Here is a 17,934-nt window from a genome sequence, read left to right as displayed (position 1 = left end):
CTCTGTGTCGCTGTCCCCAAGGTGTGAGCATTACTGTTTTGTTGAGGACGGGCTCCATGGTGAACAGAGTTCTGCCCAGAGCCGCCTGCCAGCAGCTGAGCTCTCCTCCCTGCACAGCGACCCCTGCTGCCCCGTGCCTCCCACGGGAGCCTCCGGGAGCCTGGCCTCTCCCAGAGCCAGCTGTCCCTCCCCCAGGGTGCAGCATCAGCCCCTTGGGGTTTGGGGGGAGCTCTGCCCTGGGTGGGGTGGCAAAGCCAGGTGTGTCCAGGGGCCGGCTGGCCGCGGGTGAGGGAAGAATCCTGGGGGAAGTGTAGCGAGCTAGACTGATTATTTTCATTTCCAAATTTCATTTCCTGTTGTAAAAAAAGGTCAAATATGCAGAAATCTATAAAGTAAACAAGAAAGCCTTTTGTCCCTTTGCTCCTGGCCTCCAGGGGTGGGGTAGGTAATGGCTTAGTGGGCGTCCTGCACATCTCTTCCCTGGCACAGAAAAGAAATAGGTATTTGGACATTCCAATTAAAAAAATTCTTTTGCAAATATCCTGTCATACTGTATATCTTGCTAATTTATGTTTACTTTTTCCTATTGTTGGACGTGCAGATTTTTTCCAATTTTTTTGTCTTACAAATTTCCGCATCTGTAAGACACGTACATCCTCCTGCTTCTGTGCTGGTGTTTCTCTGAGGGTAGATTCCTGAAGTTACACATTTTAACTCTTGATAAGTTCTGTCACGTTGCCTCCAAAAATGTCGTTAGTCCGCAAAGGAGTGCAAACACAGCCCTTATGACAGTCTCCCTGACTCCTTGGGCCAGACCCCCTTGGCCTAAACTCAGCCGTTGCCAAGTCTGGGCCTGGGCAGAGGCTGGATGGCAAGGCCAGATGTGGACATCTGGCCATTCGAGCTGTTCTGAGAGCCAGAGGCTGAGCCAGGATTGCCAAAAATTTCCCCCAGATGGAGGGCAAAGAGCCAGAGGGGCTCCCGGTTTGGGGGTTGTCCCTGAAATGCTGCTCCGGGTTCCCTGCGTTTGGAGGTGTGCTGGCTGCCATCACAGTCTGACCGTCGGTGAGTCTCCACCTCGCTTCTGACGTTTCAGAACTTGCTCTTTTCATTACTTTCCTGCTATCGGAGATTATTTCCATTTCTATACCAATTTATGATTTACCAGTTGCATTCAGGATTTTATTCCATTTTATTGAACGGCAGCGACGTTTACTGAGCTGCTCTCAGCAGCTCGGCACTGAGCGGGGACCTCTCAAGTGTGACTTTAATGCTCACACAGCGCTGAAGGTGTTTAGTCTCACCTGACAGATGGGTGGCTGCCTGAGGGCACACAGCCAGAGCAGGCGTTCGGGTGGGTGGGTGCACCAGCGAGCCGGGCAGGTGCCACCAGTGAGCCGGGCAGGCGGTTGGGGTGTCCTGGCACACACAGCGGGACTCTTCCTGCCTGCACTGCTGTCATTAAGTGCTTACCTGTGACACTGGCAGTCAAGACTGCAAGCTGCTGACCTAAAAAAGTTGTTTCCCTTGGGAAGGAAGTGCCCAGCTGGGCAAGCCTTTGGCCTGGATGTGCTGGCATCATGCATCCAGCTTCTCGAGACCCTGGCTCCTTCAGAGTGCTTCTTCCTGAACTTCAGAGTGCCCAAGAGAGCGCTGTTCCAGCTGCTGCTGCTCTGTGAGGAGGCCCTGAGTCCGTTGTCTGTCCCTCCTCAACAGATTATCACTAAGTTGTACCTGAAAATAATCGACGTTTCTCATCTCATGCAATTGCTGTGGGTGAGGAATTTGAGAGCTGCACAACTGGGTGGTCCTAGCCGGGGTCTCCCATGAGGTGTCAGCCACATGCAGTCTTCAGAAGGCCTGACTGGGGCCAAGCCTCCGCTTCCAGGATGGCAAGTTGATGTTCGCCAGAGGTGGGAGGCCTCCATTCCTTGCCGCGTGGGCCTCTCCCAGGGCTGCTTGAGCATCCTCACAACATGGCAGCTGGCTTCCCTAGAGGAAGATCCAAGAGAGCAAGGAGGAGGCCACAGGTCTTCCACGCCCTATCTGGGCAGTCACACACTGTTACTTCCTCAGTACCCTGTGGGTTACGCCGGTTAGCGCTGTTCAGTGTGGGAGGGGAGTACAGAGATGTGAATGCCAGGGGGTGAGGAGCCCCCAGGCTCATCTTGGAGGCTGGCCCCCACCCACGCCTTGCAGTTTGGGATGACTCCTTTCTTCTTGGTCAGGAAGCTGCTGCTGTGGCCTGTTTCTGTCGTTTCTTTGCACCCCTGGTGATAGCATTGCTGGGAAGTTTGCACCTGTGTCATAGCAGCTCGCGATTCCCAGATTGTGCCACGTGCTCCACCTTTCACGTCGTTTCTCTTCAGAAGCACTTGGGCAGTAGAGAAGCAGTGGAAATTCTAGCCTCTATTTTATAAGTTAAAAAAAGGGAGCACACCTCCTTCCCACCTGGAGCTGCCTGCCGTCCTCTCTCTCTGCAGGCCCTGATGTGGCGCCTGCACTTGGGCTTGTGTGTGACTGTTTATAATTTTAGACGTCATAGAAGGAAACAGGTCAAGAATACCCAGCGCTAAAAAAGTAAGCGTGACAAAGTATGAGTTACTGATCAGTTAGCAGAGGGGCACGTGGATGTACTTTGTTCTATTTTTTTTTTATTGTGGTACAATACGTATAACATAAATTGTTCTTTTCTTTTCAAAATCTTGAGGGGAAAAGAATGCTCCCCTCTCTGGACTGCCTGGCTGCGGCTCATCTCTCTCTGATAGGTCATTTTCCACCAGCAGAACCACCCGTCCATCCATGCATTTCACAGAGACAGATTAGTCAGGATTCTCTTAGTTTGAAATGGCAAAATACTGACTCAAAATGGCTCTAAGCAGAGGGGTCGTCAGGGGCTCAGCTGCGTGGGCAGTCAGGGAGAAGGACGTTAGCACCAAGGGCTTGGTGCTGCAGGCTGTTGTCAGGACCCTCACCCTGCTGTCCCTCGCTCACTTCTTGGTGGCACTGGCCTCAGGTCAGGTGTCCTCGCGCAGCTCACCAAGGCCACGTGCTCTGTACATCGACTGATTTCACAGGAGGCTTCCCTCTTCTGGCCTCTCGTCTGGCCCATCCTGCCCTCTGCTTGAGGAAAACCTCCTTCGTGTCTTTTACTTCATCCAGAGAGGAGGACCCTGTCCAGCCTGGCTTACACCCATCCCCGAGGCACGGATGGGGGTACCTGGGTGTTGATAGGGATGGGGGACCTTGATGTTGACAGGGCTAGGGGGACCTCAGCATTGACAGGGATGAGAGGGACCTCAGTGTTGACAGGGATGGGCTGTGTGTGTGTCGTGGGGCACTTCTGAGAGGTAGAGACTTTGCAGATAGAGAAGTGACAGGTGCTTCCTGTAAGACAGCGTGGGTCTGGGCCTGGACCATCCTTAGGAGAGCTAGCAAGTGTTTGGAGAAGCTGTTCATACTGTCCTGCCCTCTGGGTCTTGCTGTTTCAGAGCCTCGACTTCAACGTGGACGAGAAGGTGAACCTTTCAGAGCTGACCTGGGCCCTTGAGAATGAGCTCACGTTGGTCGGTGGTGTCACTCAGCAGGCAGCCTTGGCCTGCTACCGCCAGGAGCTGAGCTTCTGCCAGTAAGAGCCCCATGTGGTATGGGTGGGCGAAGGTTTTCACTGGCCAGGCTGGCCTGGAGGAGAGTCTGAGGAAATGAGGCACCCTGGCCTAATCCACCCCAAACGGCCAGTGCCGGGGAGGGACGAGGGGCTTGGCACCACCTTTCCCACTGGGCTGCCTTCAGCGGGCGCTCGTGGTGGGACAAGGAACGAGAGCTGAGTGGTGAGAGGAGGATGAGGCCTCCCAGTGCCATGAGCGCCATCCACGTGTGTGGTTGGAGTGGGGCCTTGAGGACCCAGCAGAAGTTCAGTGGCTGCTGCTCGGGTTTTTATGGCCACAGAATTTAAGGGTGGCTTTTATGGCCACAGAATTTAAGGGTCACTGGCCTTCCCCCACACTTGATGGGGAGCTTAGAAATCTATGTCAGGTCCTCACTTAGCTCCTTTTAGCAAGGTTCCAAAGAGAAGGATTTGGCTTTAAAACTCATCCTGCTGATGCTGGGCCTTGCCCGTGTGAGGCAGAAACCCTCGAGTAGGCCAGGGCATGCTTCCAGGAGCAGCCAGAGAGCTCCTAGGCTCGACTGGCAAGAGAGGAGAAAGAAGTGTTTTTCAAACATGGTCCAGAGCACCATGTGACAGTTGGCCCAAGAACACAGTCCCGTTTTAATTAGTTCTGCGTTGGTTTAGCTGACTATTCAGGCCATCCGTCTGCGCAGCAGATTGACATAAAGATTGATTGTGTTTTCGTTGATGTTCCAAAGCTGCAGAACGGCTTGGCACAAATCAGTCTCCATCTTCAAGACCGCATCTCGTTAGGTACTGACGGATGAGCCTTCTGACCTCAGGCAACTCTGCAGTAGGACCAGAGAAAGACTGTGCCTCGGGAGGGGGAGGGAGCAAAGCTTGGTGCTCCTTTAGTCGGGGAAACAGTCACCAGACTCGCAGGACCAGAGGTGATTTGCACAGAGCTTCAGGCGGTGCCTGGGGAGACCAGACGGAGCCAGGGCCGTGAACACGGAATTCCCTTCTGCTCTGGGTGGCTCCCTGTGCAAGTGGGTGACCTTGCACTCACTTGGATGCCAGGCTGCAGGGGGCAGTGCTGTGACCAGGCAGGATAATGGGTGGCCTTCTCCGCGTCACATGTCCATTCCTGGATTAGGTGCTGGGGATCCCTGGAGCCCAGGCCCAGCTGGAGACAAGAGGCTACACAGATAAATTCTCCCCTGTTCTGGGGCCGGCTGAAGGTGCAGCCCACTGCAAGGCTCTAGGCTCAGCCTTCCCGGGTTCAGGACTTCTTAGAAACTTTCCTTGGCAAATCATTTAGCCTCAGATGTGCCTCTGTAAAAGGCACATAGTAATTGTAGAGACCGCCTTAGGAGGAGGTTGATGGTGGCAGTGAGGCCGGAGCCCAGTGCAGGCCCATGCTCAGCACCCAGTTAATGCCAGCTCTTTTTATCCTTCATGCAGGCATGGGGCTCACTGGGCCCAGAGCAGGTGTCCCCATTTGACCCTGTCTCCTTCCTGTGGCAGGGGGCAAGTGGAGCAGGTGACGAGGGAGCGAGACAAGGCGAGGCAGGACCTGGAGAGAGCCGAGAAGAGGAACCTGGAGTTTGTGAAAGAGATGGATGACTGCCACTCTGCCCTGGAGCAGCTCACGGACGAGAAGATCAAGTAGGTCCTGCCGGTGGTGCCCAAGCCCCGCGCTGCGGCTCCTTGGCAAGCAGGGCGGCAGTTCCGGGGCCCTGGCTGAGGGCTGTGGTGGATGCGAGGCTGCCTCTAGCTGAGGCTGTGGTCGTGATCATCGGGGAGCTGAGACCCTCCTATTTCACCTGAGCGGGTAGAAATCTAGAAGATGCATCTTTGGGGATGTCCTTTCTTGAGAGAAGAAGGGTACCTTTAAAGAAATGGTCTTGCTCTTTGTGATGTGGGGGCATGGTGCCGCAGCACCTAGCTATGTGTGCCTGCAGCTGCGGGCTAGATTCCTCTGTGCTGCCCTCGCCCTGCTCTGCTTCCTTTATCCGAGTCTGTCCCACTCAAGCCGAGTCTCTGTGCCTGTGGTTGGTGAGACAGAGGGACGTTTTGAGAGAGGGCTCGTGAATGGCTTTGGAGCTGTTGGCGCAGCAGAAAGGAGCCTACCCAGGGGGACAGGGCCCTGAGCTCAAAACCTGACTGCAGGTGGCATGGCTCGCGGTCGGCTGGGCAGACCTCTGGCGGGCGGTCTACACCACTGATCAGGCTGGTGGCTGGACAGAGGCATGGGTTTCTGACCGTGTTTTTATGGACGCAAAACTGTCTCTCTGGTTTATTAATCAGAACTTTTGAGGAGACCCGGCCCCCGAGGACCCAAGGCCACAGCAGGGGAGGGGCTTCCCACCCCCATGGGGAGCGGTGTGTGCTGGAGGCTCCCTTTTAAGAGCTCAGCTGGCTGTTCACCTTCTTGAATCTTTTGTCACCCAGAAGTGTCCCTTTAAGGATAGCCGGAGCTGTGCATTGCTGAGAAGCTGGTGTCCTGCCCCCCCGCTCCCCACTCTTGGTGGTGCTCCTGGTGGGAGTGCAGAGGGGGGTGCTGGCCCCCTTCCTCATTCTCCCTCACGGGCAGACAGCTGGGCCTGAGCAGGCATGGAGGAGCTGCAGTCCTGTCTCTGAGCACTTTTGCTGTGACCCTGGGTGGATGGAGCCCTGCAGGTTCCTCATATGAACAAGGGGAGTGATGAGTGACCGTCCTCTGCACGGGGAGGGGTGCCTGGTGCACAGCGAGCGCCCTGCACGTCTGACTCCATGGGTCAGCTGTGCTTGTGCGTCAGTGAAACGAGGAGCGAGAAAGAGAAATGACCATTCAGGTGACAGAGGTGGTTTCACTCCCTCATCTGCTCAGTGGGGGAGCTTGTGACGAGCTGTCTCATTTTGGTGCCTCTGGGACGTGTGCCTCTCCCCCTTGTGTGTGGTTGTGGCATTTGAAGGTAACACTTTTCTTACAAGGTTCTTCTTGCTGTATCAGCAAGGTGTGTGGGTGACACAGTGTGATGTGCGTAAAGCCCCCCAAGTGGCCCTGGTGGCCTTCACAGGGACTTCTACCCGCTCCCGTCTGCCTGACGCACAGGCTTTCAAGCATGAGCCTAGGAAAGGCTTGCCTCCACTGTGCACAGGAGACTGTCCTGGTCCTCATGGCCTCGCGGCTCACAGGGCAGAGTCGAGGAGGAACTGGAGGAGCTTGTCCCTGTGGCCAGCTTGCATGGGCCCCTGAGGGTCCTCCGGCGGCCCCAGCAGAGGGAGGAGTTTAGCAGCCACAGGGCACCAATTGATCGTATCCAACGAAACAGTGGGATTTCGCCCAAAGAGCCCATTCCTTCCTCACCAAGGACGCCCCGGGCACCTTCGCTATGCAGCCAGAGCTCTGGAGGTTTGGGAGACAGTCTCGCCCTCCAGGAAGAAGCTTCTGGCCTGTGACTGCTGTTGTGTTGGGGAGCTCCTGTCGTAGACTAGGCGTCACCTGGCTGTAACCTTGAAAAGGCCATTTTATTCCTTTTTCTAGCCAAAGAAACTGAGGCTTAGAGGAGCGCAGTGACTTGCCTGCAATCACACAACCAGTGTGCCCTGAAATGTAAACCCAGGTCTCTCCTCGCCTCGTCTTAGGCTGTTTTCTACAGTATCATGAGCCCTGGCCTGCTCCGTCCTGGGAGGTGAGAGAATCAGCCCGTCAGCGAGAGCGTGCTGACGGGCAGAGAGCACCTCACTTGCCTAGGTGGGGTTTCCTGGAGTCACACAACCTTCATCCCAGGTCAGCTCAGTGAGTGCCCCGGCGACTTCCCTTCCACAACCCGTGTACTCAGGGTTCAGAGAGACGGACCTGTTGTCCCGGGGCCCGCCACCTTCCACGCGTTGCCGCCTACTAGGCAGCAAGCTCTGGGCAGAGCAGGGCCTCACATCCGAGTCCACATGCCTCCCAATTCCCAAAGGCCTGGGTCCCGTTTTCCTTCCTGCGGGCAGCTGGGAAATGCCAAATACAGCAAGTTGAGATCCTGGTCTGGTCGCCATTTGGAGTCCACACCTCTGTCTGCGTGGTGTGAGGAAGATGTCTGCAGGAGGTGACATCTGTGGGCATCAAGGGGCCATGAGTGAGAGTGTGTGTGCATGCATGCACACATGTTCACTTCCACCAGCTCCTGTACTGGAAAACTTGCAGGATCATGGTAATTAGCAGGAAAGCTAAAAATTAAGTATCCTGTCACCAAACTTTAAAACATATTCCCAATCAAACCTGAGATAATAAATACACATAGTCTCCCTCTTAGCAGCTGTCTGCAAGGCCCAGAAGCCGGGCTGGGAAGACACGCTGGCCGTGGCCTTGCTGAGCCCCCTACCTCCAGTGTAGAGCGCATGCATTTTATTGCAGAGGAGCGTGTGGTTAAGAAGTAACTGGGTGTTGTTCCTGCTCTTGTCAGCGGCTGACAGTCTGTGCAGCCGAGTCGCCCATGGTAAGCCTGCCCGTTTACCATCCTGCTGAGCAAGTTCCCGCGGGTGGGACTTGAAAACGGCCGCAGCGTTGACTCTTGCAGTTGCAGAGGGGTAGCTTTGCTTGTCTGAGGGCTTCTCCTTAGTTTCCCGACCTCAGAAAGCAGGGTGTGAGGTCAGTGTGGGTTTCCACAGAGTGAAACCATTGTTACAAATTAGGAGCTGAAAGAGTCTTGGAGGAAGCCGGCAGCACGCACGTTTCCCTCTTTCTGACGCCCGCCTGTCTCTGAATGGCCCTGTACCCACGTGCTGTGCTCAGCCTCCTCACTGGCTTCCTAGGTGTTGGGATCCTCCTGATGGATGCAGGGCTGATTCCAGCTGTCCTGCTTGGCGCCAGGAGACCTTACGTTGCTGGGGGAGGTGGGGGTCCGTGGGGCTTCTCTCGACTCTTGAGTAGCCTTCCTCGCACAGGATCTTCCTCTCCGTCCAGCACGGCTGCCTCCCAGCCCTCGGGTAGTGTCATTCAAGGAGGAAAACTCCTTTTTAAGCGGTTGGGTTCAAAAGCTAAATGTAAGTTGATTTTAGACGATCAGTTTGAGTAACTGAGAACTGGGATGTGTCAGTCACGGTGTCTCAGGCTCCCGGCCGCCTGGGAGGGATTCTGTGATGTGCCTTTCTGGGAATCCAAGAGTTAGCAACTCAAAGGCCGTGTCTTGGTCCCAGAATCTGGTGGGGGACACGCAAAGGCCTTGAGGGCCAGGCTGGGTGTGTTTGGTTTCGCCACATGAACAATGGGGCATCATCAGTAGGTTTCTAGAAATAACTTTTATGGTTGCATTAGGTTTTTCTTGTTACAAAAGTAGCAAATGATACATGTTCATTGTAGAATATTTAGAAAAATCAAGTAAAAGAAAAAAGCAGAAATCTCACTTGCCAGAGGTTATCACTCCTAACATTTTTTGTGTGTCCTTCACTGCTTTCTGTGTACATAATTATTTACAAAATGGTTTTGTACTGTATATACTTTTCTGATGGCCCAGAGCGTCCCATTATGTGGGTCTGTCATATTTTATTTAACCATTTCCTTCTGTTGGCTATTTCAAAAGTTTTTTTTTCTTTTTTAAAGATTGGCACCTGAGCTAACAGCTGTTGCCAATCTTCTTTATTTTTTTTTTCCTTTTTCTCCCCAAGTCCCCCCAGTTCATAGTTGTATATTTTAGTTGTGGGTCCTACTAGTTGTGGCATGTGGGATGCTGCCTCAACATGGCCTGGTAAGCGGTGCCATGTCTGCGCCCAGGATCCGAACCAGCGAAACCCTGGGCCGCTGAAGCAGAACGCGTGAACTTTAACCGCTCGGCCACAGGGCCGGCCCCTCAGAAGTTTTTAAAGAGGTGTTGGGGCTGGCCCCATGGCCAAGTGGTTAAGTTCACATGCTCCTCTTTGGCGGCCCAGGGTTTCACCGGTTCAGATCCTGGGCATGGACATGGCACTGCTCCTTAGGCCACGTTGAGGCAGCGTCCCACATGCCACAACTAGTAGAACCCACAACTAAAATATACAACTATATTGAGTGGATTTGGGGAGAAAAAGCAGGAAAAAAAAATTTTAAAAAAGAGTGGAGTGATGTGATCAAATAGGTATTTTTAAAACTACTCCAAAGGTTTGTGGAGTGTTAAATTAGTTACACTTATCATACCGTTTTGTCCTAAGTACCAGCTGCCCTTCCTCCATGTCCTTCCCCTCTGCGTGTTCTTCTCTAAAGCTCTGAGATGAGATTGAAAGTCTAGACTGTCTGCTGGAGGATAAGGCCCACCATCCTGTCCTTGCTGAAGTACGCATGTGCCAAGCCCCCTGCTGCAGAGGACGTTTCCCTCGCCTCCAGTCTAGATGGACTGAGTTTGAGAAATTCTATTAAGCAGCTGTTTCAGTGATAAAACCAAGATCGGCACTGTTTTCCCTGCTGGTGGAAGTGGTTATTGCAGAAGGTTAATGTGGAATCTGAGGGACGTGCCTCCTCCCTTGTCTTCTGACTGCCTTGGGGTCGCTGTCCAGTTTTGTGGGCCTATATCCTGTGTGGCAGGTGTCCTCTTGTGCACGTTTGGTTAGCAAGGGCATTTGACGGCGGTCGTGGTGTGGAAGGAGGTGGAGAGGCAGAGGGGCATCCAGGGATCTGCCCGCAGCCCTGCGCTCACAGCACATGCAGTGTAGCTGAGGAACAGTGACCCTGTCTGTCAAGCAAGGACAATTGAGTCCCAGACGCTGTAGCCAAGTGCTATGGGCAGGGGGATTCCAGGGAAGGAAGAGGCCAAGTGGCCCGGAAAGGTGTACCCAGAGAGGCAGGGGCTGGCGTGGGCCTGGGAGGTGCCCCTTGGGAGCCCGACATGCCATCTGCCGTGTGTGCCTTACAGACACCTGGAGCAAGGGTACAGAGGAAGGCTGAGCCTCCTGCGGTCCGAAGTGGAAATGGAACGCCAGCTGTTCTGGGAGCAGGCCCGCAGGCAGAGGGCCGTGCTAGAGAAGGACCTGGAGCGCCTGCAGGCTGAAGAGGCCAGCCTCCGAGAGAAGCTGACCCTGGCCCTGAAGGTAGGGCAGCGGGGAGAAGTGCCTTCCCAGGGCATCTCACCCAAAAAGACAGAAACGGGGGTGCCTGAGGGTCCATCAGCCACACCCCTCACTTTCCTAGCCAAGGATTGAACCCTCCCAGTGGCCTTATGTTTACAGAGCAAGGGTTGGGAAGTACCTGGGGTTTCAGAATGAGGGGTGTGTGCCGCAGCCGCAGAGAGAACCCGGTTCTCAGCCAGAGCAGCGAGGGCCCTGGCGCTTCGAGGGGAGGCATTGCCTCTTCCTCCTCTCTGGTCACGGGGGCAGGAGGATGGTTGGGGACCCACGGGGCTCTTGCTCTCTGCTCTGGGTCAGGTGGACTGTAGTTAGGGAGGGTTAGCAGCCAGCTCTGCTGTACCCCCTGGAGACCAGAGCACCTGTGGGGTCTGCCCCCTCTCTGGAGCCCTGGACCTGTGGCCTGCAGCAGATGTGGTTTTCTGGACTTGGCAAATGTTCCCCAACCCACACCCACCCTGCGCTGGGTTCCAGTGATGCATCCCCCTGTGCCCTGGTCCCTCCTGGGTCTCCCACCTTCCTCCTCCTCTCCTAAGTCAGAACCTGCTGATTCTTTCCACACCTGCCCTGCCTCCCTCAGTCTCTGTTGCCCTGACAGAGAAGCTGGGCATGCCCAGGAGCCTCTGACAGCAGCATGTGCAGGGACCTGTCCCGCCAGCCTGGGCTCTCAGCCGCCCTGGGTCCTCACCGCTTGCTGTGTCTGCAGATGCTGCCTTCGTCCCCCGGCGGGCGTCTGAGCTGTAGTGGTGCCATTTCAAATCCCTTTTAGAAAACTGCTTAGAAGGGATGCTTCACCAGCTCCTTCGTGTGTCATGACCTTCTTGAGCCCTCGGGGCAGGAGAGCACGTGAAGGGGTGTTGGTGAGGCCTGTGGGCCAGCCCTGGGTGGCTGGGGGTCGGCCCAGCACAGCCCCTCTGCATGTGCCAAGGCAGCGAGCCCCGGACACCTGCGTTTCCAGGAAGTGTATTCCCTGCTGACGGTCCCCTCGTCCCCTCCCCAAGCGCGGCACACCCCTGGCCTGTGTCTTGTAGGAGAACAGTCGATTACAGAAGGAGATTATCGAAGTTGTGGAAAAGCTTTCAGAATCAGAGAGGCTGGTCCTGAAACTGCAGAAGGACCTGGAGTTTGTGTTGAAGGACAAGGTGAGTCCTTTTGCTGATTCTGAGTCTTTAGAGACGAGAGCCTCTGGGTACTGGCTGGGAGGTGATGTAAAAGAATACGTAGGTGACTTAGTTTAGGTCTTTTCTACTAAAATTCTGGAATGGAGAGGAAGTTAACATAGTGGCTTTCCCTCTGTTTTCCTCTCCTTTGTTTCCTCTCCTTTGTGACAGTGCAGGGGTGACTGTGTACCCCGGGCTTGCCTGCACATTGGCCTTTTAGTGGTAAGGCCAGGGCCAGCCGGCACTGCTCAGAACCCATTGACAGGTCTCAGTGGTAGGGGGACATGGAGGAGAAGTTAGAACTGGGGGCCCACCTTGAGACCCCTGCCTGGCCCTGCCCATCCTCTTGGGAGGAGGAGGGGTGGGCGGGCAGGTGCTGCACTGGGGCTGGGTTCTGGCAGAATGCGCCCCAGGTGCCAGGTGGGAGCATGGCCACCTTCCCTAAGTTTGGAACATCCTTCTGTCCTTAGACCTTTTAAATGCGGTGGAGGGTAAGGGAAGGGACGAGGAGGGGGACGGAGACACCTGCACCTGGAGATGCTGAGTCTCATGGGAGGAGGCAGCTAGTGAGGAGGTGGCAGCACATGCCCTGCCTGGCTGAGGTCCTGTCTGCCATCTTCCTGTGGGTCTGACTTTCAGCTAGAGCCGCAGAGCACAGAGCTCCTGGCCCAGGAGGAGCGGTTCACGGTGATCCTGAAGGAGTATGAACTCAAGTGCCGGGTATGTGAGCCACTGGCCTCCTTTGCCTTCCTGAGCAGTTGTGCTTCCTTTGTCTTGAACTGGGGCCGCGCTTTGGTCTGGTGCCTGGAGCCCTCGTGTGCCCCTGCTTCACACCCCAAGCCCACCGCGCAGCAGGCCGGGCTGTACCAGGGCGGATTCTGTGAGAGGTTGGTCCTCCAGGGACTTCCTGTGCCGGGAAGCTGCACTGCCCTCCCCCGGCCATGCTGCTAAGAATGGGTGCTAGAGTGCGGGAGACCGGCGGCTCTGCCACGGGTCTGTGCCTTTCTGGCTCAGACCTGGGTGATGGTGTACAGGCCTTGTCCTTCCCCCTCCTGCCTGGGGGAGGCGTCACATTCCAGGTGGGCCACATTCATGGCCTCTATGCAAAGGGTAGTCCAGCACAGGTTGGCAGGAGCACCCTTCTCTGAGCAGAGCAGGCAGACCTCTGATCGTGTTCTGCGTTCTGCTGACGGGGTCCTTGGAGGCTGGTGTTCCAGAAGGAGGTGGTATGGGGCTTGCCTGCTCGGCGCCTATGCTCAGCCCCACATGGGCTGACCAAGGTCGCTAGACTGGCACTCGTTCTGAAGGCCCCTCCGTGTTTGCGGGCACCTCGGAGGGCTTCGTCTTGTCTTCTCTTGTTTAGTGTTTAGATTTCCTGGGCTAAACCTACCAGTGTCAGCCCATTGCAGAGCTGAATGGAGGAGGTGAACGATGTTAGTGGTGCTGGAACATGTCATGGCCCCATTACACTCTTAAAATTATCAAGGAACCCAACAGATAAAACATTATTGTTTAATATTAAGGGTTTATTATCAATTCACTTCTTAATGATTTCCCTCCAAAGTAAGAATTCACTTTGTTCTTGCTACATGTTGCTTTGCCAACACCAGAGGATAAAGGTGAGCCTTGCTGTTCTGGGATGTGACGTGACCCACTGCTTCTGCCCTGTGCTCTTTCCTCCACTCTAGACCCCAGACCCTTCTCTGCCCTTTGGAAGATCCTGTGTGTGGTCAGCTGTGTCACCCTCCTCTGAAGCCGATTGGTGTGTGTTGGGTTGGGATGGGGGCTGTCGTGCAGGTGGAATGTGCCACACAACTTTCTGCTAGGAGGTGGATTCCGTGCTGGGTCTTCTCTTCCCTTTAATCTTCCCCCGTAGACACAGAACCGATAACTGGCCACAGCTAACATATTACTTCAGTTCACTGCATTTTTCATACAAGTATAAACTCTTTCTTTCTTTAAGGTGACTCTATTATTTAAAGAGCTGCTACTCATTTTCCTTTTGGTTCTTGAAATTTTATTTCTTGAAATGTCAGCAGAAATATTTTAAATTTTAGTGCTACTCTATCTATTTAGAAAATTTCCCTCCATTTTTGGCTGTTTCACACTAACCTTAGCATTAAAAAATTTTTTTATTTAAAAATAATTTCTAAAAAATAAAGTTACAACAGGAGCACCTGGATACCCTGTACCCAGATGCCCCTGTTGTTTACATCTCACCATGTTCTCTCTATCATTACTTGCTCGCTTACTCTGTGTGTGTGAGTATGTGTACTACATAGTTATTTTGTGAACATCTGAGGGTAAGTTGCATACATCATAGCCCTCCCCACGAACGTGTCAGCGTGCATTTCCTAAGAACAGGCTTGATCCCACTAACCTCACAGTGTTGTGCAGTTGCACCAGAGTTGCTTGTTAAATATTTAGGAATTTTTCTAGCTTCTTGTTAAACTTTTGGTAGCTTGAAATTGGCTATGGTGAGAGTTATTCACACCGCAGGAATGTGTAGAAGCTACAGGTGTGGACCCTTCTTCCTGGAGAGCCAGCTTTCCAACACCCTGAGGAGAATATTCTCCTACAGAACTGTAGCACACTTACTAACTCCTTGATTTCCATTGATATGATACTTTAACCTGCTGGTTGTATTTCAGTTTTGTTAGTTAACCTGACAACGTCCTTTAGAGCATTTTCCCTCCAATACAGGATCCAGTCTAGGATCAGGTGTTGCCTTTAGTTGTCATGTCTGTTTAATGTCCTTCAATCTGAAACATTCTTAGATGTGATAACAAAAATACCATAGACTGGGGCAGGGGGCTTATAGACAACAGAAATTTAATTCTCACAGTTTTGGAGCCTAGAAGTTCAAGGTTAGGTTGCTGGTAGGTTTGTTGTGTGGTGAGGGCCCTCTTCCTGGTTGCAGATGGCCAGCTGTCTTCTTGCTGTGTCCCCACGTGGCAGAAAGAGGCAAGGGAGCTCTCTGGATTCCCTTTATAAGGGCACTAATCCCCTTCATGAGGGCTCCATCCTTATGACCTAATCACCTCCCAAAGGCCCACCTCCTAATGCCATCACATTGGGCACTAGGATGTAACATGAATTTTGGGGAGACACAAACATTCAGACTACAGCACATTCCCTCAGCCTTTGTTTGTCTTTGACTCTGATTTTTTTTAAGAATACAGCCCCCCTTTTTAATAGAAACTTTCTCATTTTGTGTTTTTCTGATATTTCTTTTGGATTAAGTTAAGGGTATACGTTCTCACTTGGAACACAGCATGGGTGGTGCTTGTTCTGATAGTCTGGTCAAAGTGTTGCCTAATTACCCCACTGTGTAATTACTGACTCTTTCTTTCCCCTCCCATGCAACTAATGAGCAGTGAGTGGGGAAACACTTACAGGCCGTGGAAATATCCTGATTTAGTATCCATTGATGATTCTTGCCCACTCCCGTCTTTACTTGATGGTTGCAAAATGATGATTTTCCAACTCCAGCACTCACTCTACTCTATCAGTTGCCTCTTAGCATTCTACTATAAGCCAGAGAAGTCTTCTATCTATCTTTCCATTCATCTATCCATCTATCTATTATCTATCTGTTATTAGCATGGACTCATGAATTCCCCCTTTTCCCCAATAGTTTGTAATTGATTACTGTGTCTAATTGTTTTGGTGCTCAGTTGTGCAAGATTTGGCCGGTGGGAGAGTCTTCCATCTGGCTGCCAGTCTTTGTGACATATCAGTGTCATGTTTTGTTTTGCTGAGTACTTCCATACTTTCGAGCATGATATGCTCCACGCTCACCTTGTGCTTTACCTGCACTTGCCCTGGATCAGCCATTTCTCCAAGGAGTCCTGGTTTCTTTAAGGGAATGGTTTTAGAGACCAAGCTCTGGGTACTTGGCGCTCATTGCTACTGGGGGGTTGCTGCCTCTTGCCTGAGGACATTTTTATAGCCAGTCTCCAGAGGTAGTGATGACCTTGAACCCTCCCCACTGTGCATCACCCAATCTTTCCAAAGTCACTGCTTGGCATTTCCCTGTACTTTGTAACCAGGATATTTGTTAACAAGGAAACCATGCTTTCTCTTGTTGCCAAATTCCCTTCCTATTTAACTATCATTTTAGCTTTTTTCTCTTTGTTTCAACTGTCAGTCTCAGTTTTCTTGGCAAGTCTGCCTTTGGTAAAGTGTGGTGTAAAATGTTAACTGGATCCTCCCTAGAGATTCTCTGTGGTTTCATGTTTTTACTGTTGCCTTGGGTGGACACCATAAAAGAGTAGTAACATGTCCTTGGTCAGAAACCCCAAATGCAGATTTTCCCTTTCAGCGTTTCCACACTGCTGTAGACTGAATGCTTGTGTTCCCCCAGAATTCACGTGTTGAAATCCTAGCACCCAATGTGGTGGTGTTAGGAGGTAGGGCCTTTGGGAGGTGATTAGGTCATGAGGGTGGAGCCCTCAGGAATGGGATTTCCCTTATGAAAGAGACCCCACAGAGTTCCCTTGCCCCTTCTGCCATGTGAGGACACCGGAAAATATGGCATCTGTGAACTGGGACGCTCTCACCAGACACTGAGTCTGTCAGCGCCTTGATCATGGACATCCAGCCTTCAGAACTATGGGAACTGACATTTCTGTTCTTTATAAGCCACCCAGTCTGTCGTATTTTTGTTATGGCCCCCTGAATGGGCTGAGACAATCTCCAGCCCCTAAGAGCCGTCCCCGCCATTGCTGTCTCTGGACGGGTCTTCAGTCTCTCTTGCACGGGCGCTTACTCAGCTTGCCATGTCATCCCAGCCAGCCCGCAGGCACAGCCTTCTGCTCAGATGCTGTCCAGTGCTGCCATTGAAATCTCGCCCTCCCCTCCTTTCCTTCATGAGCTTGCTTCTCCCATAAGGAGGAGAGAAGAAGAGCCTCCACAGGTCAGAGTCCTCCAACCCTTAGTGCTGCCGAATGTGAGTCACGGACTTGTTGCCTTTCCTGGCTGGTGCAGTAGCATCCCATAACCACCCTTGGCATCCCCAAGCGCCCAAATAAGTGTGCAGTCCACATGAAAACAGGCAGGCAGGCTGGCCCCCAGCCCCACCAGACAGCCCCATGTGGACAGGCAGCCTGGCCCCCAGCCCCACCAGACGCCCCCGTGTGGACAGGCAGCCTGGCCCCCAGCCCCACCAGACGCCCCCGTATGGACAGGCAGCCTGGCCCCCAGCCCCACCAGATGCCCCGTGTGGACAGGCTGGGTCACTGTGGGCACCCGGGATGGCACATGTTGCCATCTTCAGTTAGAACTGGCTGCACTCCCTTGTGTGTCTTGAGAGCAGAGAAGTCTGTGCCCAGCAGAGCATCCAAGAGAAGCCATTTTCTGGCACTGCTGAATTTGCAGTTCGTGTGTATGCTCTCAAAATACCCCATTTGGGGTAGCAGAATCACAGAGAGGGCAGGGCTTTGGATAGAAATGATTCTGTGGATGTTACCTTCTGTCAGCACTGTCCAGTAAAAATAATATGTCACGCATGTGGCACACAAATTAGCTTTTCTAGTAGGCACATTAAAAATGTAAAAAGGAGCAGCCCCTGGCGTAGCGGTTAAGTCTGGTGTGCTCCACTTCAGCAGCCCGTGTTGGCGGGTTTCTGGCTTTGGATGCCAGGCACTGACCTAAACCACTCCTCAAGCCACACCATGGTGGTGACCTGCATACAAAGTAGAGGAAGACTGGCACCGATGTTGGCTACTCAGGGTGAATCTTCCTCAAGCAAAAAAAAGGAGGATTGGCAACAGATGTTAGCTCAGGGCTAATCTTCCTCACTAAAAAAAGAAAAATGTGAAAAGAAGTAGGTGACATTAATTTTAGCAACATTTAATTCTGTATATCCACAACATTATCATTTCAACACATAATCAATTTAAATAAATTCTTAATGAGATATTTTGTATCCGTTTTTGGAGTAAGTCTTTGAAGTCTGGTGTAGATTTTATGCTATACCACGTCTCAATTCAGACTGACCTCACCTGAGGTCAGCAGCCTGGGCAGTGAGCGCGGCTGTGCTGGCATGAAAGCAGCAGAGAAGCAGTGCGTGCAGGTGGGCAGGGACTGGCGTGCTCC

At 52.9% G+C, this 17,934-nt stretch overlaps 1 protein-coding gene across 19 annotated transcripts in view; it reads left to right on the top strand.

Moving 5' to 3' along the window:
• Positions 1-17,934, top strand: part of NINL (ninein like) — a 134,728-nt gene that overhangs the window by 72,850 nt on the left and 43,944 nt on the right. For all 19 annotated transcript variants that reach the window (XR_011531007.1, XR_011531008.1, XR_011531009.1 and 16 more), the window contains 5 exons: positions 3,492-3,628; positions 5,138-5,278; positions 10,468-10,642; positions 11,707-11,817; positions 12,475-12,555. Coding sequence is in view for 12 of the 19 variants with exons in the window: in XM_070588929.1 (XP_070445030.1) it covers positions 3,492-3,628; positions 5,138-5,278; positions 10,468-10,642; positions 11,707-11,817; positions 12,475-12,555 (645 nt within the window). In the remaining 7 variants the exon portion in view is untranslated. The remainder of the gene's footprint in view (positions 1-3,491; positions 3,629-5,137; positions 5,279-10,467; positions 10,643-11,706; positions 11,818-12,474; positions 12,556-17,934) is intronic.

Source organism: Equus przewalskii, chromosome 21 (assembly GCF_037783145.1).
Source record: "Equus przewalskii isolate Varuska chromosome 21, EquPr2, whole genome shotgun sequence".
Lineage (NCBI taxonomy): Eukaryota > Metazoa > Chordata > Mammalia > Perissodactyla > Equidae > Equus > Equus przewalskii.
This window is presented reverse-complemented; position numbering and strand designations above follow the sequence as displayed.